This window comes from Arabidopsis thaliana, chromosome 4 (genome assembly GCF_000001735.4).
Source record: "Arabidopsis thaliana chromosome 4, partial sequence".
Classification (NCBI taxonomy): Eukaryota; Viridiplantae; Streptophyta; class Magnoliopsida; order Brassicales; family Brassicaceae; genus Arabidopsis; species Arabidopsis thaliana.
Window position 1 is genome coordinate 11,216,660 of NC_003075.7, and position 22,987 is coordinate 11,239,646.

A 22,987-nucleotide genomic window follows, 5' to 3' on the forward strand; every position below is an offset into this window, starting at 1 on the left:
TTCGGGAAAAGTTTACTTCGGAGCACTTTGGTGCGTTTCTATCGAAGCTGACCAGATCAGCAAATAGAGTTTATCAAAAAAAAATGTGTTATACTATTTCAAATTGATGAATTTGAATTCTAAATTTTTATTTTATTTTATTTTTTTCTCAAAGTCAGAAATGAAAAACATGATTTAAGACTTCAAGTGTTATATATGGGTTTTGAAGAATACTAAAGCCCATGAGCCCAAACATTAACAAAAATGTTTTTTTCTTGTACCTTCTCTCTTCAACGTAGACTAAAGAATTAGGGTTTCCGCTTTCCACACACACAGCTGCAACACTATCTTCTCAGAAATGGTAACCGAAGCTTTCGAATTCGTCGCCGTTCCTTTCAATTCCGATGGCTGGGGACCTCCAGACGCTTCCGACGTTTCCTCCTCCGCCTCTCCCACCAGCGTCGCCGCCGCTAATCTTCTCCCGAACGTTCCTTTCGCTTCCTTCTCCCGTTCCGATAAGCTCGGCCGTGTAGCTGATTGGACTCGCAATCTCTCTAATCCATCCGCTCGTCCTAACACCGGATCCAAATCAGATCCGTCTGCAGTTTTCGATTTCTCCGCTTTCGCAATCGACGAAGGCTTCGGTCTCGCTTCCTCCGGTGGTAATCCCGACGAAGACGCAGCTTTCCGTCTCGTCGACGGTAAACCTCCGCCGCGTCCTAAATTCGGACCTAAATGGCGTTTCAATCCTCACCACAATCGGAATCAGCTTCCTCAACGGCGAGATGAAGAAGTTGAAGCTAAGAAGCGTGATGCTGAGAAGGAACGAGCTCGTCGTGATCGTCTCTACAATAACAACCGTAACAACATCCATCACCAACGCCGTGAAGCTGCCGCTTTCAAATCATCCGTTGATATTCAGCCGGAGTGGAACATGCTTGAGCAGATCCCTTTCTCAACATTCTCGAAGCTCTCGTACACAGTTCAAGAACCAGAAGATCTTCTTCTCTGTGGTGGCCTTGAGTACTACAACCGCCTTTTCGATCGCATAACGCCGAAAAACGAACGCAGACTCGAGCGTTTCAAGAACAGGAACTTCTTCAAAGTCACTACTAGTGATGATCCTGTGATTAGGCGTTTAGCTAAGGAAGACAAAGCTACTGTTTTCGCTACTGATGCTATATTAGCTGCTCTTATGTGTGCTCCTAGATCTGTTTACTCTTGGGATATTGTTATTCAACGTGTTGGTAACAAACTGTTCTTTGACAAGAGAGATGGATCACAGCTTGATTTGTTGTCTGTGCATGAGACATCTCAAGAGCCATTGCCTGAGTCTAAAGATGATATCAATTCTGCTCATTCTCTAGGTGTGGAAGCTGCTTACATCAATCAGAACTTTTCGCAGCAGGTTTTGGTTAGAGATGGAAAGAAGGAAACTTTTGATGAAGCCAATCCATTTGCTAATGAAGGTGAAGAGATTGCTTCTGTTGCTTATAGGTATAGAAGGTGGAAGCTTGATGATAATATGCATCTTGTTGCGAGGTGTGAGTTACAGAGTGTTGCTGATCTCAACAACCAAAGGTCGTTTCTTACTTTGAATGCTCTTAACGAGTTTGATCCTAAGTACTCTGGTGTTGATTGGAGACAGAAGCTTGAAACTCAGAGAGGTGCGGTTTTAGCTACAGAATTGAAGAACAATGGAAATAAGTTGGCTAAATGGACTGCACAAGCTTTATTGGCTAATGCTGATATGATGAAGATTGGTTTTGTCTCTAGGGTTCATCCTCGTGATCATTTCAACCATGTTATATTATCTGTTTTGGGGTATAAGCCGAAGGATTTCGCTGGACAGATTAATCTCAACACTTCTAACATGTGGGGGATTGTGAAATCCATAGTTGATCTGTGTATGAAACTAAGCGAAGGGAAGTATGTTCTTGTGAAGGATCCATCGAAGCCTCAAGTGAGGATTTATGAGGTTCCACCTGATGCTTTCGAGAATGATTACGTTGAGGAACCGTTGCCTGAAGATGAACAGGTTCAGCCAACTGAGGAAAACACAGAGGGAGCAGAAGCAAGTGTAGCTGCAACTAAAGAAACCGAGGAGAAGAAAGCTGATGATGCTCAAGCTTGATGGTTATAAAGTCAGGTAGTTCATACAAACAACTCTCAAATTCAAAAGGCGGTTACCATAATATGCTTGTTGGATTTGATTGAACACTTGTTTAGGATCGTGAATTTATACTTAGAACCCAAGAAAATGCAGAAAGTTGGTTCTTACTTCTTAGCCATAGAATCTTGTTCTTATTCATCTGAATTTCATTCTTATAGTTTAGAAACTGGTGACTTAGATTAATTGATGATCTTTATTATAAGTATAAACGTCGTATGAAGCATCGTCATTCACAATTTGGATACTATATTCTTCAGGTCCAAAGTCTACACCTTTCGTTTCTGGGTTCTTTTGAGAGTTGAAGCTTCAATCAAACAACAACAATGGAGGTTCCTTTTTTAATTATCTTGTCCTTTTTCAAATTTTTGTGGTACTGCTGTAATTTTAAGTCAGAAATGAGATTGTAGAACACTATCTTCGTGACATCTTTTGGAAAATCATTACGGATTGTTTACAGAACAGAAATCTTTTTACTATGACTCTTATAGCCACCAAATTTTCTTGAATCATTTTGCATTAGTTTTATAAAATTTGGTATTTTATGGTTCCAACTTTTGTTTGTTTCGGTCGTTTGGCGTATTCTCTTATGAGCTTGATCCTATTGTCCTGGTCGGTTTTTATCTCTGTTAAACTGACATAGATCCTATTGTCCTGGTCGGTTTTAATCTCTGTTAAACCGACATACTTCACATATATTTATTATTATAAACCCCAAATTAGAAAACTCAACCAAAATGGTTTTTACTAAGCATTCAGTTTTTTTTTTTTTTTTTTCATGTTTCCAATAGTAACATCAGATTATTAACTAATAATCGTAGCAACGGCAAAAACCATATCAGAACAGCAGAACAAACATCCCCCAAAAGCCTCCTCTTAAATAGGTTGTCTCTAAACCCTTCAATCTCCAAAACATAATAACATACTCCATTAAGCAAAATCTAATCTCGAAAGAAGAGAAACATGGATACCAACGCAAAAACAATTTTCTTCATGGCTATGTGTTTCATCTATCTATCTTTCCCTAATATTTCACACGCTCATTCTGAAGTCGGTATGATTACTACATCTCTATTGCATTCTAGTAAAATTAATCTTTTGTATCAAAATTCAGATTTAATGATTTGTTATTAACTTTAATCTGAAAACAGACGACGAAACTCCATTTACTTACGAACAAAAAACGGAAAAGGGACCAGAGGGATGGGGCAAAATAAATCCGCACTGGAAAGTTTGTAACACCGGAAGATATCAATCCCCGATCGATCTTACTAACGAAAGAGTCAGTCTTATTCATGATCAAGCATGGACAAGACAATATAAACCAGCTCCGGCTGTAATTACAAACAGAGGCCATGACATTATGGTACGTAAAACTTTATTATAGAATTCAGTTATTCTCACTTAACTATATTATTATTACAACACTAATCATTTGAAATCTTAAAGGTATCATGGAAAGGAGATGCTGGGAAGATGACAATACGGAAAACGGATTTTAATTTGGTGCAATGCCATTGGCATTCACCTTCTGAGCATACCGTTAACGGAACTAGGTTTGTTGTTTTCATTTTTAATGAGCATTTTCAACTATAGACCCATATTAAGTGGTATTTACACGATATTTGGCATTATTACAGGTACGACCTAGAGCTTCACATGGTTCACACGAGTGCACGAGGCAGAACTGCGGTTATCGGAGTTCTTTACAAATTAGGCGAACCTAATGAATTCCTCACCAAGGTATCATATTTAGATTATTGTTAAACATTGTATTTATAGAGTTTGTTATTGATTTGTTATTTTCAAATTTATAAAAAAAATGCAGCTACTAAATGGAATAAAAGCAGTGGGAAATAAAGAGATAAATCTAGGGATGATTGATCCACGAGAGATTAGGTTTCAAACAAGAAAATTCTATAGATACATTGGCTCTCTCACTGTTCCTCCTTGCACTGAAGGCGTCATTTGGACTGTCGTCAAAAGGGTATTTATATTTTTGTTTCGTTTTTATAGTAATTTTCTTCTTTATGCATTACATATTCATTTTTTTCAATATTCAAATTGCAAAATACATCAGTAATTTTTTTTACGTCGGTATATGTAGGTGAACACAATATCAATGGAGCAAATTACAGCTCTTAGGCAAGCCGTTGACGATGTAAGTAGTCGAAATTTGCTAATGTAGTTTCATTAGCTAATATTGATTTTATTACTAATTTAGTTAGTTGACTGATCAATAGGGATTTGAGACAAATTCAAGACCGGTTCAAGACTCAAAGGGAAGATCAGTTTGGTTCTATGATCCAAATGTTTGATATATTTACTTCTATTATTTTGTAATTTATACCCTTTTAACAAAATTATCATTTTGTAATATTTGAGATTTTTTTCAAACTTTAATAAAGAAAACAATTGATGAGTATTTTTTTTTAATATACCATTAGTATTCCACTATAATAATCATCATCGGAAAAAAAAAAACACGCCTGATTACATCAACGTTGCTAAAACAGTATGTCCTATAAAAGCTAGGCAAGCAGTGTTAGCTACTAAATCCAACTCTAATCAAGCAGTATAAAAACTTGAAACAACAAATAAACATAAATATGTATGGTCAAAACAAAAAAAAGTGAGAAGGAGTCATATGTTCCTTCAAAACCTTTTCATTTCCTGATGTATTCAATACAATTAATGTATTCCATCAAGAGGATTAATACATTCGATTAATATCACTTTCTTTCACAAATGTTTTTTTTTTTTGACAATTATATCATCAAGCCAATCCATATCGAAGAATCTATACTAGTCCCTAATACGATAACCACGTGACAAAAATGTTTACACAAAAGAAGCTTTGGTAGCAATTTGTCTTGGTTTTACTCATCTCTCATTCGATACGGTAGAAAACAAAGTCGATCCATAATGAACAATAATAGAGTATCAAAAACAAGGAAGATTATACAGTCGAATGAAGGTGAAACCCCTGAAATAAGCAATCAGAATCGCAATATGAACCAAAGAAGCAAGAGAATTGCCGAACGTAAAACCATATAGAGGAAGAGGCCAACTTAAAAGAGCCTATATTTTACATTTTGTTGTTTAGGATTTCAGTAACTTTATGTTTTTTTCGTCACTTATGTATCAAGTTTCTTGTTATTATTTTTCTATGAAAATGAAAGAAATTCAGTCTATGGAATGGAAGCATGAAAATTAGACATTACATATGTATAAAAAAAAAAACAACAATGTATAGATTTAACGTATCTCTTATTCTCTTACACAAGAGATTTAAAATAATATCTCTTTGTTTGACTTTAATGTAATTTTTAGTAAATCCAAACAAACAAACAAAAAAAATAAGTTCTGAATACTAGTCTTTTTTGGTTCGGGTCGTTCAACAGAATCTTTCTGAATGGGATTAACGGTTTTCTTCTCTGTTAAATTATCACATTTCACATTAGCTACTATAGAAGCCCAAATTAGAAGAAAAAATGAACTGTTTTAAATTTTGTCACTGAAAGTTTCTATTTTCCAATAAAATCAAATACTACAACAAATGATTAACTAATAACCGTAGCAACTGCTAAAGTCATAAAAGAACATTAAACAAACCTTCCCCTAAAGCCTCCTTTTAAATAGGTTAAATACCAAACCCCTTTCCATGTCCAAAACATACTCAAGAACATTAAGCAAAATCAAATCTGAAAGAAAAAAAAAATGGATGCCAACACAAAAACAATTTTATTTTTTGTAGTGTTCTTCATCGATTTATTTTCCCCTAATATTTTATTCGTTTATGCTCGTGAAATCGGTATGATCACTATACATCTCTGTTTTATTCTAATAAAATTCATCTTTTGGTATCAAAATTTATGTTTATGTGTATGATTTTGCTAATTTAATTTGAAAGCAGGCAACAAACCGCTATTTACATACAAACAAAAAACAGAGAAAGGACCAGCGGAATGGGGCAAATTAGACCCTCAATGGAAAGTTTGTAGCACCGGAAAAATTCAATCTCCGATTGATCTCACTGACGAAAGAGTCAGTCTTATTCATGATCAAGCCTTGAGTAAACATTACAAACCAGCTTCGGCTGTAATTCAAAGTAGAGGACATGACGTTATGGTAAAACTTTTATTTCATTTTAGTTATCTCACATGATTATATTAATCATACTACAGTAATCATTTGAAATCTCTTTTTTTCCCTAAAGGTATCGTGGAAAGGAGATGGTGGGAAAATAACAATACATCAAACGGATTATAAATTGGTGCAGTGCCATTGGCATTCACCGTCTGAGCATACCATTAACGGAACTAGGTCTGTGGTTTCACAAAAAACAAAATTCGGTTACGTTAGCTAGATTTTCCAAAAAAAGAATATGAACATACTAATTTGTTTATAAAATGTGTTATGTACAGCTATGACCTAGAGCTTCACATGGTTCACACGAGTGCTAGTGGCAAAACCACTGTGGTTGGAGTTCTTTATAAATTAGGTGAACCTGATGAATTCCTCACAAAGGTATAAATTAGTATTCATAAAAAACATATATATAGATAGTTGATACAATTTTTTAATATTCGTGCATTCACCATAAACATCTTATAAAACGAAAGGAATGGTACATATTTGAAAGAATGTATTATAAATTTTGTGTGATGATTTGTTAATGCAGATACTAAATGGAATAAAAGGAGTAGGGAAAAAAGAGATAGATCTAGGAATCGTGGATCCTCGAGATATTAGATTTGAAACCAACAATTTCTATAGATACATTGGCTCTCTCACTATTCCTCCATGCACCGAAGGCGTTATTTGGACCGTCCAGAAAAGGGTATTATATTTTTTTTGTTTCTGTTATAGATTAATTATCTTCGTTACACCTTACATAAACATTTTTTGGATTTTTGTTTTTGTATTTTGGTGTATGCTAATGTAATTTCATTAGCTATAATATTGATTTAGTATTATTACTAATTAATTAACTAATTGAATAGGGGTTTGAGATAAATTCAAGACCGGTTCAAGACCCACATGGAAGATCGGTTTGGTTCCACGATTAATGTTTGATTTTTCTTCTTTTTTGACAACAATTTCAAATGTTTTGAAACTTAAACTTTTTTGTAATATTCTTTAAAAATAAAATAAAATTATTTTTATAATATCGAGTTTGTTCGAATTTGAGTTGTTGTTTTTTAAACAATGAGTTGGATCGATTGTTTTTCTGATGATTCTCAATGTACAATTAGGAATCCACAGATCTTCGTAGGACAAGAAAAAATCATCTAATTACATCAACATATATTACTAATTAGTTTGACCAAAAAAAAAACATATTACTAATCATATATATGAAAGTTGGCCAACTCTCTCCCTATAAATGACACATCATCACACAAGAAAATGACATGTGTCATTCTATATTAATTAAATAAAAAATTAATACAATTAATTGAGGAAGAATCAAAAGTCTTTTGTTGTGTTAAATTCTCTATAATCTCTCTTTTAAATAAATTTTCTTAAAACATTCAATAAATAAAAAATTATAATAATATATCAAATACTACTTTCATTTTATTCTACTTATTTTTTAAAATATTTTTATCAATAGTTATCAATTTATAATGGCTAAAATTTACTTTGTGTTGTAGTTTAAATGTTTGCTACCTAACCTCATATTAATTAGTAATTTTAGTTGGATATTTTCTTATTATTACGTTATATGAATATGATTTATCATATGACCTTCTTTCTGTTTATTTTTGTGCGTTCTGATAACTTGGTAACATTGATATACATTTTTCACGTAATGGTCATCCGACACATTAGATATACCCACACAAAAAACACGAGATTCTATATGGCTATATGCAAGGGAAGAGAATTAAAGTGTTGACTTGAATTACTAGCATATCATGATGTGGTTAGTGTACTAGATAACGAGAGAATATATGGAATATAGAATTGTTTGTTACAATTAAGTTAGGCAAGTTTCAAAATACATAAGTAATATAACTACATATTAATATATCATATAATTTTGTTGTATGTGTTTATGATAGTGAAATATTTGAATAATAGGTCTATAAATATTCATATTATACTAAAATTAATATTTTGAATTATAGATAAATTTAATTATAAAAAATTATAACTCTATAAAATAGATATGACTTTATTACTTACACATTAACACACACACAAAAATGAACATCAAAATCAACAAAAGACCATAATCATATATTCCGACAATTTTAAAAACAAAAACCCATGCGTAGCATGAGTTTTCATTTAGAATAACAAATTAACTAATAATAACAAATATGTAGGTAATTTTATAAATATTGTATATATAAAGATCATAAGTTTATATATTATCTATATGTGGTGTAATCATATATATGAAAATTGGCAAACTCTCTTCATATGAATGACACATCATCACTTAGCTTTTAATTTGCCACATGTCCACTTAATAATTAATGTAAGTTAATGGTTTATAGTGATTTATTATTTAATTGTATATATTATAAAATTTTAAATAATTAATTGTATAAATAATAATTTTCTTTTATTTTGTATGTCTTTTTCTTAAATTAAATTATTTAATTGATTTTCTCATACTCGTAGATATTTTCCCCTAATATTTATAATTTTAAGTTAAAATATGATTAAATAATTGTATAGTGGATTAGCTAATAGTTTTCGTAGGTTGTTCTTTTTTCTATATAAGATATTAAAAATGGTGAGAAGTACTTGAGATCTAGCATCAAATTCTTGGACTCAAATCGTCTAGCATTTTGTCCTATTTTTTTTGGTTTAAGGTTAACACAAATGAAAAAAAATTATAAAAATAATGTTTACTGAGAAAATATTTTGTTAGAAATCTAAATGCAAAATGCAAAAACAAATTGTTGATTTATGGAGCTTAGTATCAAATAGGAATTTTATCTTCTTGCCTATTAAAAAATCAACCTAAATTTTACATTTAAATACTTTTAAATTACGAAATATAAATTGAAAGTCCGCACGTAGTGCGGGTACTCATCTAGTTAGTCCAAAAAGTTACTCTCGGTTAATAAATCATTCTAATCAAGCACATGTCAAAACTATATACTGCTGCCAATAAGCATCTGAAGATAAAATGGTAAGAGAAGAGAAAGATAAAGTCCAATAAGCATCAAGAAACTATTTGCCATTCCAAGACTCTCTAGCTCAAGCCAAGTTTTCGTTCTCTCGATGAATTGACGAATATAAAAAGATATAATGTTATCTTTGTTAGTGTTAACTCTATGCTACTTCTTCGTTTGTGATGATTTTGATTTTATCCCCTAACTTGTAAGAGAAACATATGTTTGGTATTTTGTCAAGAATTAATGTTAATGCTTTCCTCCTCTGTTGTCTTGCAGCGTCGTTTGATATTAGTACAGAGACTTGGAGTAGGAAAAATAATAGGTACAGTAACAAAGAAATTCCAAGAGGTTTAGTTCCCGGAACTGCTAACTCTGGAAGAGCTCGAGCATATGGGAATTGGTGAGTTTGGTTCTGTTGGTGATCTCTTTTTTCTTCTTCTTCTTATCCTTTGGTTTATTCGATACGCCATGGAGCTGTTCAGCAGCTCTCCTCTCTGCAATGTTTGTGGCTGGCTTCAAACCAATCTTCAGCAACTCCTTCTCCACCTCAAGCATGTCGCTCGGGATGATGTCACGGAATAGAGCTTTAAGCTCGTCATCAATCTTCGGATACTCCATATTATTTCGATACACAGTGCCCTCTTTTGAATCAGTGTTTGATAGCAACCAGAAGATTTCTCCTGAAGATTTTAGAGACTGCACAACACAAGACAATCTTGAAACACAAAACACATAACGACATTGTATATATCTCCAGAAAAAATACAATGAATACCTTCAAATCTTCCATTACATTCGGGTAAGCATCTTTGAGATCAGACACATCAATCACCTTATCTGATTTATTCACAAACGAAAGAAGTTGCTTCTTGTCCTTGATATTGTGCGTAGCCTGTGACGTAAAGGCAGAGAAAATGAGAAACAAATTCACCATGAAATGAAATGTTTAGGAATTACCTTATAAGAGAACCTTCTTCCGTCATAATGCACTTTAGGATTCTTCCTCAAACTATCAAAAACAGCCTTGTTGTTATGCATATCAACGTAACAAGCTTCATTTATTTGCTCTGCCGTATAAGCTAGCCTTGTCTACAAGACAAATCAACTTCATTATATAAATTAAGCTCATATGAAGAAGAAACTAGAAAGAGAGGGGACACAAACCTTAAACAAAAGATCAATGACAATCTTCATTTGAGCTCCAACAGCACTGTTTCTTATGTTGGTAATGTGCTGAAGTTGCTTTGTGTTTTCTGAAAACTTGCCACGAAATACATTAGGCTTCTGACTGGTTGTTGCTGCAGGCACGTATGATCTCGAAAGGGCCGTTCTTGAAGAAGAAATGCTCGAAAGCGTAGATTGGCATTTCTCTTGCTGTTTATTGAACTTATCAAGCTGCTCCCGCAAAGCCATCTCAACTGTACTGAGAAGATGTAGTCCTAACCTTCAATATTCTGAATGCATATAGACAAGAAAAATCTCATCTGAATCCAAACCCCAATGAAGTGATATGATTTGTATAAACGAAATCGGAATCAAATCTTTTGATCAATAGAAAAAAAACGATCCCACTTCAAAGCTCATACACGACATCATCAATTTTCAGAAGATTGATCATGGGACACAAAATAGAGTAATAGAAAAGGCCGATTCCTCAAAATTAGGGTTTCCAGACGGATCTAGGGTTTCGCAACCTAAACACTGCAGTAGATTTCTCCGATCTTAGAACGAAGACTGCAACTAGGGTTTATCAATCGACAAAGATCGAAGAACACACTTTATTTCTTACTCTATCGACGAGAGGATATGGGTGTGGTTTAGGGTTTCGACGTCGGGAACTGATGAATTCTTCTTTGCCCAGACCTTCGGATTAAAGATGAATATAAATAAAACTGAACGTAAAAGAAAACTTGTCCTACAAGAAGAAAGAAATATTCTAGTGGGCCGTGGAAGTCGGTTGGATTGAGGTTGACTAAAAACCACGTGGCTTGAAACATACAATTTCATTCACGGTTAACTTTGTCTTTTTCCGTAGTGGTTATTACATAACCTACATTAAACCGATGCGTTTCGTATCAATTCACCGAAGAAATCAAAACTGTTAGAGCAACTCCAATGTCGAACACGTGTACGTTCACCCACACGTGTCAGATACTTAGGTTGCCAGCTTATCTTGCTGTTGGATCTATATGCTGCAACGTATTAATATAAACCGACCTCGAAAATAAAAGAGAGAAGAGAAAAGGATCTCAATCCAATTGAATCATAGCAAATTAAGTTTCGCATTCGAAGTTTTTCTTGATTTGATAAAAATGGCGGCCATGCAACTAACAAGAACCGCTCTAGTTGGTCTCTCAAAGGCTTTCCCTGGAATCAAAGCTCCGGCTACTCTCGCTGCTTCTTCCCGGAAAGTCTCTCGCATCTGCTTCGCCACCTCCGTTAGCCAAAACGAGGTCACGATTTTTAGATATTCATATGATTATAGAACAAGAGTAATTTTGTTTTAGTTCTCATGTATTTGATCATGTGAGAGTTTTGATTCAAGTAAGTCACATAAGACGTAAACAAAGTAGCAAATAACGTTTTTAATGTCCATTTTAACGAGACGGTCCTGGATTTAAGATATCGATACATTTTTTGCATAGTACTCGTAGCGGTTGTGGTGTATCCTAGCTAGACAAGATTTTGGTCCGGTTTATTGAGATATATGTAGGTGTTCCTTTGGTTAACATGTTGGTCAAACTATTAACCCTAGTTTGTACCTTGTTATGTTTATTTTCAGGGAAGAGATCCTCTAGATAACGCTAGAGACTCGAGGGCTGATTCAGCTTACGGATCGAAGAAATGGAGGGAGGACACCGGAGAATACTATGCCCAAGCGGCTAAAGACAAGGCTAACGAAGGAGCAAGCAAAGCTGCAGATAAAGCCTACGAGACAAAAGAGCAAGCAAAGGATAAAGCCTACGAAACTAAAGAGAAAGCAAAGGATACAGCCTACAATGCAAAAGAGAAGGCTAAGGATTATGCTGAACGGACTAAAGATAAGGTGAACGAAGGGGCGTATAAGGCAGCGGATAAAGCGGAAGATACAAAAGAAAAAGCAAAGGATTACGCAGAGGATACAATGGACAATGCAAAAGAGAAAGCTCGACATGCAAAAGAGAAGGTGAAAGAGTATGGAGAAGATACTAAGGAGAAGGCAGAAGGGTTTAAGGAGACTGTGAAAGGTAAAGCTGAGGAACTTGGAGAGAAGACCAAGGAGACGGTGAAAGGAGCTTGGGAGAGTACTAAAAACGCTGCCCAAACCGTCACTGAAGCTGTGGTAGGGCCTGAAGAGGATGCGGAGAAGGCACGAGCTGATATGAATAAAGGCGTGGAAGATCACAGGAAGAAAAAAGCAGAGAAAGATCAAAAAGAGGACGATTTCATAACATTTAACTGATGAGGAAAGATACATATGCGTTCTGAAGTGTTATTGCTTTTTATGTATTGCTCTGTTTCCTGTTTATTCTCTGTTTTAAAACTACGTTTGATCACATGTATGTGACAGTGTGAGATGCATTAGTATATAAATAAGGTAAATCTAAGGTTATTTCTAAAATTAATATGATTCTATTTCTTTTCGTCGATCTCAATTTCGATCGAGCATTGAAGATTTGATGTTCGAAGGTCATAAAGTTAATTTGAGTAGTGTTTTGTTCAGGTACACAATTAATGTCCCTAAGTTAATTATCTAGGTTGTTTTCTGATTTTTTTTAATTGTTATTCATTCTATAAACTTCTTGTATACTTGAATTTGTTATCATTGTGATACTGAGGCATTTCTTATTTAACCATTCTGTTCTCACAAATTGAATCCATCAACACAGCTTTCCATTGCCGTGTGCTTACTGTCAACACGGTTTTTCTGTTGCCATGTCCTTTTGTTGTTTCAAAGACTCGATTTTGAAGATTTTATAGCTTGCGTGATTGATAGATCAGGAGGGTTTTCTCTTTGCTATGTCTATTCTCATCTGTCTTTGTTGAGGTTTTTCTTTCGGCTCCAATGTATTTTCATGCAATATTGTGTGGTTTTCACCTCTGAATAGATGTTTTTGCACAAGAATGTCTTTTGTAATTTTCTGTATCAATATCAGATGGCAAAAAAAATTGTATAATCTTAATTAAATGTGGAAAATTTCTAAGAAAGATTTCTAATTTTTTTTCTGATACGCCAATAAAACATCCTCATTAGACAATTTTTAAAAGATGTCTTTAATATTAATTAGTAATAAAGTTAAAAGACATTCTTCTTTTTTGTGTCTCAAGACTCAAATGTCTTTTCAAACACACAAATCTAAAACTAAAGACACCCATTATTTTATTTTTTTATTGGTATTAGTTTTATATTTAGAGACACTCACAAATAAATGACCAATGTGTGTTCTCTAAGAACTAGGTGTGAATGTCTCACATACATATTTTTTTCTCAAAACAAATCTCTAGCTGCTTGTTGTCTTGATTTTGGGTATTGTTGTATACTGTAATCTATTATATCTTCAACAGTTGTATCCAACAGAAATTGTATCCAATGCAAATAAGTTTATAAGAAACATTAATTTTGTTTTATAATAAGTTGTTTATATTGCACCAATGAGAGCGTATGGGTTAACTCTACTCTCACACACATTTTTTTTTCTTCTCAAAAATTACTATAAAATCTCAAATAAAGGTAATTATTTAGGAACTTTGTCGATTTCGAAAATTTAAGGTTTGAATGGTTATGGCTGGGGCGAACAAAACCGTCAACGGATCAGACCGATTTTTATTTATCATTCATCAATTATACTCCGGAATGGTCCGGACTAAAAAAAAATAGAAGAAAACCGCTGCGGACCATCTGCGGACCGTTTTTACATACAAATAAATTTGGTCTGCAGCGGTTTATTGTCCGTACCAAAAATGAGATGGACTAAACCGCAGACAAATTAGACCGCTTTGTCCGCTGCCTCCATTCATAGTCTTAGGTTATGTTTCTAATCATTAGATAGCGCGTGAGCACACATATATTCATACAGCACGTGAACGTACATGTTTTCACATACTATCTCCTATAGTAAATATCCATGTCATATATTTATATAGTTGGACTTAATTAATTGTTAATTACATTCTCAATTTTCACTAGATTTCTTTCCTGTTTATTTAATTTTCTGATTTAATAGCTTATCAAAATTTTCACATACTGACAAGAATTAACCCTTAGTTTTTTTACTAAGCTTACCCTAACGTTTATGGTGTGTAGATAGATCTTCAGATTTTATTAAACACTATCTTTGACTAACTCTCCTTAAATGTTCACGCCCCAAGAACCTATATAAGAATACACTTTCCACAACAGAAAAGATCATAGTAACAAGAAGATCTTATAAATTAAGTCTTCGCGTTTTTGGAGAAATTAAAATAAACAACCTCTCGAGAGAAATGAATAATTTGAATGTTTTTACAAATGAAGACAATGAAATGAATGTGATGCCCCCACCGCGAGTGTGTCCAAGGTGTTATTCCGATCAAACCAGATTCAGCTACTTCAACAACAACAAGAAGTCTCAACCGCGCTACAAATGCAAGAATTGTTGTAGATGTTGGACTCATGGTGGAGTTTTAAGGAACATACCAGTCACTGGAATATGTGATAAATCCAATCTTCCGAAGATAGATCAATCTTCGGTTTCTCAAATGATCTTGGCTGAGATCCAACAAGGCAATCATCAACCTTTCAAAAAATTTCAAGAAAACATTTCAGTTAGTGTTTCTTCTTCTTCAGATGTTTCTATTGTTGGGAACCATTTCGATGATTTGAGTGAACTTCATGGTATAACAAATTCTACTCCAATTCGAAGTTTTACAATGGATCGCTTAGATTTTGGTGAAGAATCGTTTCAACAAGATTTATACGATGTTGGTTCCAATGATTTGATTGGTAACCCTTTGATAAACCAATCAATTGGTGGATATGTTGATAATCACAAAGATGAACACAAGTTGCAATTTGAATATGAATCATAAAACCAACGCTAGTGGAAGGGATTTTTAGGCACTGAGATGAACAAGATCAGAATTCAGAAACAACTCTTTGTTTAGGTCTTCTACAATTTTAATTGTATTACTTGTTTTCTATCTTTAAGTTAATGTTTTTGTCCTTGTTCGTTTATGCTTCCTATTTGCTTTTAAGTTTTGTTTATGATTTATGTTGGGTCCTTTTTTAGTTATTTAAGTTTGCAACTTTTTTCAATTCCCTAAAAATTTAAACATAAGTTGTTTGATCTTCTTTCTTTTAAATATATAATTATACAAGCGTTACTATTTCTTTATATTGCAAATTCTACTCTCTATTATTTGCTAATAGTATTTTTCCTTGTTATAAGTATCTTGACTTGAGCAAACCACACACTAATTTTTTAGAATATCTAAATATCTTATATAAGATGCAAATATTTAGATAAGCGAAAAAAATACGCGTCCAATATATAGAAATCAATATGGAATCTCGAATCGGACTACACAAAAGTTAAACTTGTGAGTGCCACTTGATAATTTCTTGAAAACTATATAATGTAACAAATATATTTTTCTATAAGTTTCGGTTTTGTTCTATGAATCGACGACTGAGTGGGTTTCTATTCTAGTCGACCCAATTATTCAATATTATTATAATGCTATTCATTATTCGAAAATTTAAATATACTTGTATAATTGTTGAATTTATAAATAGTTGACGGGAAAAAGTAAGAAATTGTAAATAAGTACATATATAATTAGCAAAAGTGACTATCAATATAAGGCTGTGTTAATTAATTTGTTGGTTCCGATTATAGGAAATGTCTGAAACTTCTAAATTATATAATAATAAAATATGTGTAATTATTCCTATAAACTATTTAACTGTATCTGAAATGTTCAAAATTAAATATGGACCAATTTTACAAAAGATGTCCTAAAATATTAGTAGTCAACTAATATAATAAAGTAGATATGTAAATAAAATTAAATTGAGATTTTCTATTAAATATATGACAGAATCAACAGTGATATATGTAATACTTAGAAATTCATTAAAATATATTTTTTTAATATAACATTTATAGTCTTTCACGAATATCTAGATTTCAAATTTTATTTGATTGTTGAAAAATGTGTTCGTTGTTAAATAAATTTATTTAATATTAGGTGATTAACTAATTATGAATATATGGTTAAGAAACGAATAAAAACATAGATGAATATTTCATCTAAATGGTTCATCCTCCATTATGCAGAAACCAAAACTTTTTAATTGACTAAAGTTTTACATTATGGTAGATTTCGAGCTTGCTTACAAATGCCTGTTTCTTCTAATGATAAAGAAGCTTCAACGATCATAGTATTTAGTGTCGAGCCTAGTAAGAAGAAAACTCTGAACCAAAGAAGATCTGATGCTGTGGCCAAAACTGTTAGAGCCAGAGGTTCAAGCAGTTCATGGGTTTTGGATTCTATTGCAGGTTGCCAAATTTTAGACTTGATATAAAATAGTGAGACCATATTTTGCTGTTGTTACTTGTTAGGAGGATTATGGAGAATTGTGTTAATGATTTTTTACAAGGATTCTTTATACAGTGGACTGTCAACCAACCTTTTTAATAATATATGTAAAAATGGAGAGCAATGTCATCGTCAACATTTCTTATGACAAACCAATCAATCAGTAACTTCCTAAAATTTTCACCATGAGTTAAATAGCTTTTGTTATAACAGAATTTGATGTTATCTGAGTTACGTATTGGACACATTTGTGGTGTCGACGTAACTCCGATAACACCAAATTCTGTTACTACAAAAAATATATCTCAAACTCCATTATTTCAACAAATTACTTAGAAGAAAAAATTATATTTCAATTTATAAGAAAGTGGTCATTTTGGCTCTGGAAGAAAATCTGAGAGGAACAATGTTTTTCTTGCTAACAACTTGTATCTATTTATATTATTATTTGTATAGTTCTGAGTCCTTACCATTTATACTAATTAATATATACATATTAATACAGTCAATCTTTTTTTCTCAAAAATAATTACTTTGTGATAAAATAACAATTAATGTTTGGATATAGAAATTCATGAAATTGTTGATATAAAAGTCAACAAAATTTTATAAAATTATCTAATTAAGACTATAAAATATTATATTTCAATTCATTTCTAACTTTTACATCATTTTTTATTGTCATGATAGATATAGCAACTCATTTTATTTGGATTTATATATCTACTTTATTAGTCAACTACCACTGGATTGACATTTTAGGAATTCTTTATCATATATCATAGTAATATGTATTCTGATATTGTCAGATGTTAAATAATAAATATTTAATTTTTTAAAACAAATCTTATATTTCTCTTTATAATTATTTAGTGTTGTAATTATTATATAATAGAATTCTTTATCATATATCATAGTAATATGTATTCTGATAAGGTCAGATTTTAAATAATAAATATTTTAATTTTTTTAAAACAAATCTTTCATTTCTCTTTATAATTATTTAGTATTGTAATAATTATATATACATATATATATATATATATATGTTATAATTATGAAACATACGTAAGGTTATTAAAAGTTATATTGGTGATTATTAGATAGATAATTATATTATTTTAGAACAAATTACACAAACCACAACGACACAAACTTATTTTTTTGGTATAACGACACAAACTTCAATAACTTAAAATAAATTAAAAGAACATAAAAGAGAAACTGAGCCTCCAAATGAAACTGAGACATGACTTATTTTATTAGAAAAAGAGAATTAGGTAATATAGTTAAGATTCAAGGACCACCCTTCTCTAAATGACTAGGATGCATCCTTCCGCTAGTGCTAGCGTTATTATAATTCATGTTCATAGCGTTATTGAAGCTCTGGTTCCAGTTGTATTGATCCACTTGATTCATGTGATAACCGTTGTGATTATCAACATATCCACCAACTTGTTGGTTTACCAAAAGATTATCAGACCCAACATCATAATAATCTTGCTCAAATGATCCATTATGGAAAGCTAGGCGATGATTTGGTCGAAAAGTTTGAGTTGGATGCACATTTGTTACCATACCACCATGAATATGAGACAAAGAACTAAAACGGTTCCCTACAGCAGCAACAAAAGATGAAGATGAAGCACCAAAAGATCCAACAAAGTCATTATTTTCTTGAACATTAAAGAAAGGTTTATGGCTACCTGGTTGGATTCCAACAGAAACCATCTGAGCAACTGAAGGTTGATTTATCCTTGTCCGCTTGGCACGACTACTCCCACCAATTGGTACGTTTCTTAAAGCCCCACCATGAGTCCAGTATCTTCGACAGTTCTTGCAGAAGTAGCGCGGTTGAAACTCACTATAATTGTTGTAGTAACAAAATTTTGTGTTATCAGAATCACATCTTGCACACACTCGCGGTGGGGGTGGTGGAGGCTTCACATCATTCACTTGATTGTCTTCATTGGCAACAACATTGAAGTTATCCATTTTTCTCAAGAGGTTTTTGATTTTCTCTTAGAAAGAAAAGACAGAAGTTATAAGATGTTGTTGATGTTATGATATTTGGTGTTGTGGAGAGTGTCTTCTTATATAGGTTTTTGTTTAGTGAAAATCTAAGAAGAGTATGTTATTGGGTTAAAAAAAGTGAGATTATGAGCAAAACGTGTCAAACATTGTTTATTAATCAAATCTAAACATCTATTACACACCATAAATCTTTGGCTAAACTTAGTCAAAAACTAAGGATTTTTTATTCTAACTCTTGTTTGTATATGAGAAATGGTGAATCAAGATATAATTAAATGGATTAGACATATAAACTGAAAAAGATCTAAAGATATTGATAGTGTAATGATAATTTAAGGTCAAACAAGCATATATTGCATATATTAACTATGATAGATATATTATATGTGACGCGTGTGCTCACACTCTATTTCATAAATACATATTATATGATTTGCTCATATATAGAATAGATACCTAGGGTTGGAACAAAAAAACATTTAGTAGTCAATAATACATAATATCAAGATAATAGGAAATCTAACCATAATACATATGTTTTTAATTGAAAATAACCTATTTTTCGAATTCGACAAAAACCTAATTAATCAACCTTTATAGGGATTTAACTTAATAGAGATTTGTTGAGAAAATAAAATATTATATTTGTCCATCGCGTGAAGTTCACTCGTGTTATTATTGGTGCATCGAAATTTTTTGTCATAAAACTTTATTTTGTAAATTACGAATACCTTAATTTGTACAATGTCTATTAAATTAAATAGATATATAGAAAATGCTAGCAAAATTTGTCTTTGCACCACTTGTAGGTACTTTAGACAAACAATACAACATCAGTTTTTATTCATTTGATCTCATGGACCGGCTTTAGAGGTAACTCAATGGCCCTACAATCAGGGCCGGCTCAACAAAACATGGGACCTTGTGCTCATTAATTTTGTTTCTAATATATGTTCTATATGTTTAGATTTTAGTTTGATTATACACTACTGTTTGTAAAATGGACCTTGATTGCTTAAAGAAAATGATTGAAAAAATAAAGGACCCTGTGCACTAGCACCAAGGGCACACCCTCTAAGTCGGGCCTGCCTACAATGGCTCAACTAACTCAACGGATAAGATCACATGTCTTCTGGGCCTTTTCTACTTGGTAATGTTAGCGACTACTGAAGTTGAACGATCACACGGACCAAAGCGGTTTCATATTTCTGATCAGAACCAATTCTTTTAACTATCTTTTTTTTAGCTTGCTAAAAAGGTAAATATTTCATAAAAATGAAAAAAAAATTAGAAATACAATAAAAATCATAGACCTATGCAATGTTCCCATGACAAAAAAAATAAAAAAAATGGAAGCGTATATGAAAAACACATTTTCATATCGAATTCTTGAATATGAATACGAGGATGCTGGCTTCAATATCGAATTATTTCCCCAAGGTGAATATTTCTTTTCTCCTTTTTTTACCCATCTTTGATGTAATCATATCTAGAGATCTCCGTTTGTTTTTTGACATGGTCTTGTGGGCATTTGCAAGTTCCAAAACCAACAAATGTGATTTTACTCGCTAAAAACATCGGAGATGACATTGGTTCTCGTCTTTATGGTATGTATATCAGAGGTCATGGTATTCTCTCATCCCAATCTCCACTAGAATGGGACCTTTCCTAGTGAAAGCTCTACATGCTTTTTGACTAGCCTATTCGATGGCCGTAATGGCTCACCAACGTCTTGACAATAACAAGCAGAAGACAAATCCAAGGGAGATTTGATGTTTGGTTATAAACCCATATATATGTAACGTGTTTTTTGTCTATGAAGCTAGAAGATATGAGGAATGAAAAAAAAGATATGTAACGTGTTCATAAAATTTAACTGATGAGAAAAGAAAGAAACCTATGCGTTCTGAAGGGTTATTGCTTTTTATGTATTGCTCTGTTTTCAGTTTTTTTCTCTGTTTTAAAACGACGCTTCATCTCATGTATGTGAGATGCATTAGTATATAAATAAGACAAATCTACGGTTATTTCTTCAATTAGTAAGCTTTCTTTTTGTCAATCTCAATTTCGATCGACCATTGAAAATTTGAACTTCGAAGGTCATAAAGTTAACTTGAGTCGTGGACCACTGGTGTTGAAGATTACTTCTTTCATTTATTTTTAATTTTCTATTATGATTGAATTGCTTGTCGAGAGCATGCGATTAACTCAAGTCGCTCACACATTTTTTTTTTTTGTTTTCTCAGAAATCATTATTAAATCCCGAATAAAACTATAAAAGTAATTATAAAATTAATTTAAGTAAACTTGGTATTGGGTATTGTTGTTTACTAAACTTTTTATGTTCAAACCATTTTGTATATATGTAAAGATGAATCTTTATAATTAAAAAGAAGTAAATAATTACGCATATATCATGAGCACACATGTTTTGACATAGAGCTTGAGCACACATGTTTTCACATACTCTCTCTAATAGTAAATTTACATGCAATATATGCTTGGTTTGACTTTAATTAATTGCCATTATACTTTTAATATATGTCCCTAGATTTTTTTTTTCTGTTTATATGTGATTTTCTCATTTAATCATATCTACTTGATTCTACAAAAATTCACATACAGACAAGAGTTAACCATTGGTTTTTGACTACGCTTAGCCTAAAGTTTATGGTGTGTAGACAGATTTTCAGATTTTATTACACCACAATTTTTAACACGTTTTGCTTATAATCTCACTCTCCTAAATACTGAAAGTACAGTTTCTTAAATGTCCACGCCCCAAGAACCTATAAGAATACACCTTCCACAACACAAAATTAGATCATAAAAACAACAAGAACTTATAATTTAAGTCTTCTCTTTCTACGAAAAAATCAAGAACTTCTTGAAAAAAATGGATAACTTGAATGTTTTCGCTAATGAAGACAATCAAGTGAATGGTTTGAAGCGTCCACCCCCGTCACGAGTGTGTCCAAGGTGTGATTCTGATAACACTAAGTTTTGCTTTTACAACAACTACAGTGAATCTCAACCGCGCTACTTTTGCAAAAACTGTCGTAGATATTGGACTCATGGTGGAGCTTTAAGAAACATACCAGTTGGTGGAAGTTGTCGTAAACCAAAGCGTCTGAAGGTAGATCAATCTTCGATTTCTGAGATGGTTTCTGTTGAGAACCAACCAATTAATCATCAATCTTTCAGACAAACTCAAGAAAACAATGAGTTTGTTCGATCTTTTGACGCTTCTTCTTCTGCTACTGTTACTGCCGTTCCGAACCATTTTGGTTATCTAAGTGAACTTCATGGTGTAACAAATTTGCTTCCAATTCAAAGTTTTCGAACAATGGACTGCTTAGATTTCGGTGATGAATCTTTTCAACAAGGTTATTACGATGTTGGATCCAATGATTTGATTGATAACCCTTTGATAAACCAATCCATCGGTGGGTATGTTGATAATCTTACAAGTTATTGCATAAATCAAGTGGAACCAAAGCTTCAACCACGCTATGAACATGAATCATAAAGCCAGCAGTAGTGGAAGCATAGGATCTTGAGACACTCAGAAGAACAATATGAGAAACATGTTTGTTTAGGTCTTCTTAACATTCGGAAGTTAATGTTCCAGTCCATCGTTTCTACTTCTTTTTTTTTTATTAGTTTCGTTTATGCATGGTTTATGTTGGGTCTTTTTTTAGTTATAAAAGTTTGCATCTTTGTTTAAGTCCCAAAATATTCAGACATAAGTTGTTTAATTCCCAATTTCTTTGATGCTTGTAATTTTTTTTTTAATCTCGCGAAAGCAAAATTTTAGGCTGATGCCTTGGCAAAAGAGGTCTCCTCGCTTGTATGAACTCAATTCTCTAAATCGAATGAAAACAAGGTTGTCCAAAAAAAAAGAAAGTTGTTTGATCCTTTTTCCTTTTTATATATACAATAAGAACTAGAGATATTTCTCGAACAATCTCAACACGAGTTCGATTTCCGTTGTGAGAATTAATTGATTAAACCTTAGTCTCGATTGTGAAATGTTCAGAATTAAATATTATCAATATTAATTCTCCAAAAGAAATCCTAAAATGTTAGTAGCCAACTATAA

The 22,987-nt window shown here is 32.5% G+C and overlaps 8 protein-coding genes across 11 annotated transcripts; 6 read left to right on the forward strand and 2 right to left on the reverse strand.

Annotated features, from left to right (window-relative positions):
• Positions 1–221: 221 nt before the first annotated feature.
• On the forward strand, positions 222–2,979 carry AT4G20980 (Eukaryotic translation initiation factor 3 subunit 7 (eIF-3)). 4 transcript variants are annotated; one of them, NM_001203854.1, is made up of 3 exons: positions 222–2,128; positions 2,410–2,519; positions 2,909–2,979. In NM_001203854.1, the coding sequence occupies exon 1, from the start codon at positions 338–340 to the stop codon at positions 2,111–2,113; it is 1,776 nt and encodes a 591-aa protein (NP_001190783.1). In that variant the 5' UTR covers positions 222–337; the 3' UTR covers positions 2,114–2,128; positions 2,410–2,519; positions 2,909–2,979. The 4 variants fall into 4 exon arrangements, with proteins under 4 accessions (NP_001190783.1, NP_193830.1, NP_001031684.1 ...); NM_118216.4 differs by lacking the exon at positions 2,909–2,979 and having other exon boundaries at positions 223–2,128; positions 2,410–2,721; NM_001036607.1 differs by lacking the exon at positions 2,909–2,979 and having other exon boundaries at positions 285–2,131; positions 2,410–2,660.
• Positions 2,980–3,112: 133 nt separating this feature from the next.
• On the forward strand, positions 3,113–4,489 carry ACA4 (alpha carbonic anhydrase 4; the record flags this gene model as incomplete). Its single annotated transcript, NM_118217.2, has 7 exons — positions 3,113–3,203; positions 3,301–3,515; positions 3,599–3,705; positions 3,790–3,892; positions 3,978–4,136; positions 4,257–4,310; positions 4,393–4,489. 7 exons carry the CDS (start codon positions 3,113–3,115, stop codon positions 4,465–4,467), a joined length of 804 nt encoding a protein of 267 aa, NP_193831.1. The 3' UTR covers positions 4,468–4,489.
• A 1,380-nt stretch (positions 4,490–5,869) lies between these two features.
• ACA6 (alpha carbonic anhydrase 6) lies at positions 5,870–7,097 on the forward strand (the record flags this gene model as incomplete). The annotated part of the gene is made up of 5 exons (NM_118218.1): positions 5,870–5,963; positions 6,066–6,280; positions 6,369–6,475; positions 6,577–6,679; positions 6,834–7,097. 5 exons carry the CDS (start codon positions 5,870–5,872, stop codon positions 7,095–7,097), a joined length of 783 nt encoding a protein of 260 aa, NP_193832.1.
• A 2,529-nt stretch (positions 7,098–9,626) lies between these two features.
• On the reverse strand, positions 9,627–10,704 carry AT4G21010 (Transcription initiation factor TFIIE, beta subunit; the record flags this gene model as incomplete). Its single annotated transcript, NM_118219.2, has 4 exons — positions 9,627–9,987; positions 10,067–10,183; positions 10,249–10,380; positions 10,456–10,704. The coding sequence occupies 4 exons, from the start codon at positions 10,702–10,704 to the stop codon at positions 9,658–9,660; spliced, it is 828 nt and encodes a 275-aa protein (NP_193833.1). The 3' UTR covers positions 9,627–9,657.
• An 823-nt stretch (positions 10,705–11,527) lies between these two features.
• AT4G21020 (Late embryogenesis abundant protein (LEA) family protein) lies at positions 11,528–12,957 on the forward strand. The gene is made up of 2 exons (NM_118220.4): positions 11,528–11,744; positions 12,074–12,957. The coding sequence occupies exons 1-2, from the start codon at positions 11,604–11,606 to the stop codon at positions 12,731–12,733; spliced, it is 801 nt and encodes a 266-aa protein (NP_193834.1). The 5' UTR covers positions 11,528–11,603; the 3' UTR covers positions 12,734–12,957.
• Positions 12,958–14,754: 1,797 nt separating this feature from the next.
• Positions 14,755–15,339, forward strand: ATDOF4.2 (Dof-type zinc finger domain-containing protein; the record flags this gene model as incomplete). The annotated part of the gene is made up of 1 exon (NM_118221.1): positions 14,755–15,339. The coding sequence occupies one exon, from the start codon at positions 14,755–14,757 to the stop codon at positions 15,337–15,339; it is 585 nt and encodes a 194-aa protein (NP_193835.1).
• A 2,808-nt stretch (positions 15,340–18,147) lies between these two features.
• Positions 18,148–18,846, reverse strand: DOF4.3 (Dof-type zinc finger domain-containing protein; the record flags this gene model as incomplete). Its single annotated transcript, NM_118222.1, has 1 exon — positions 18,148–18,846. One exon carries the CDS (start codon positions 18,844–18,846, stop codon positions 18,148–18,150), a length of 699 nt encoding a protein of 232 aa, NP_193836.1.
• A 2,935-nt stretch (positions 18,847–21,781) lies between these two features.
• Positions 21,782–22,414, forward strand: DOF4.4 (Dof-type zinc finger domain-containing protein; the record flags this gene model as incomplete). Its single annotated transcript, NM_118223.1, has 1 exon — positions 21,782–22,414. The coding sequence occupies one exon, from the start codon at positions 21,782–21,784 to the stop codon at positions 22,412–22,414; it is 633 nt and encodes a 210-aa protein (NP_193837.1).
• Between the last annotated feature and the right edge of the window lie 573 nt (positions 22,415–22,987).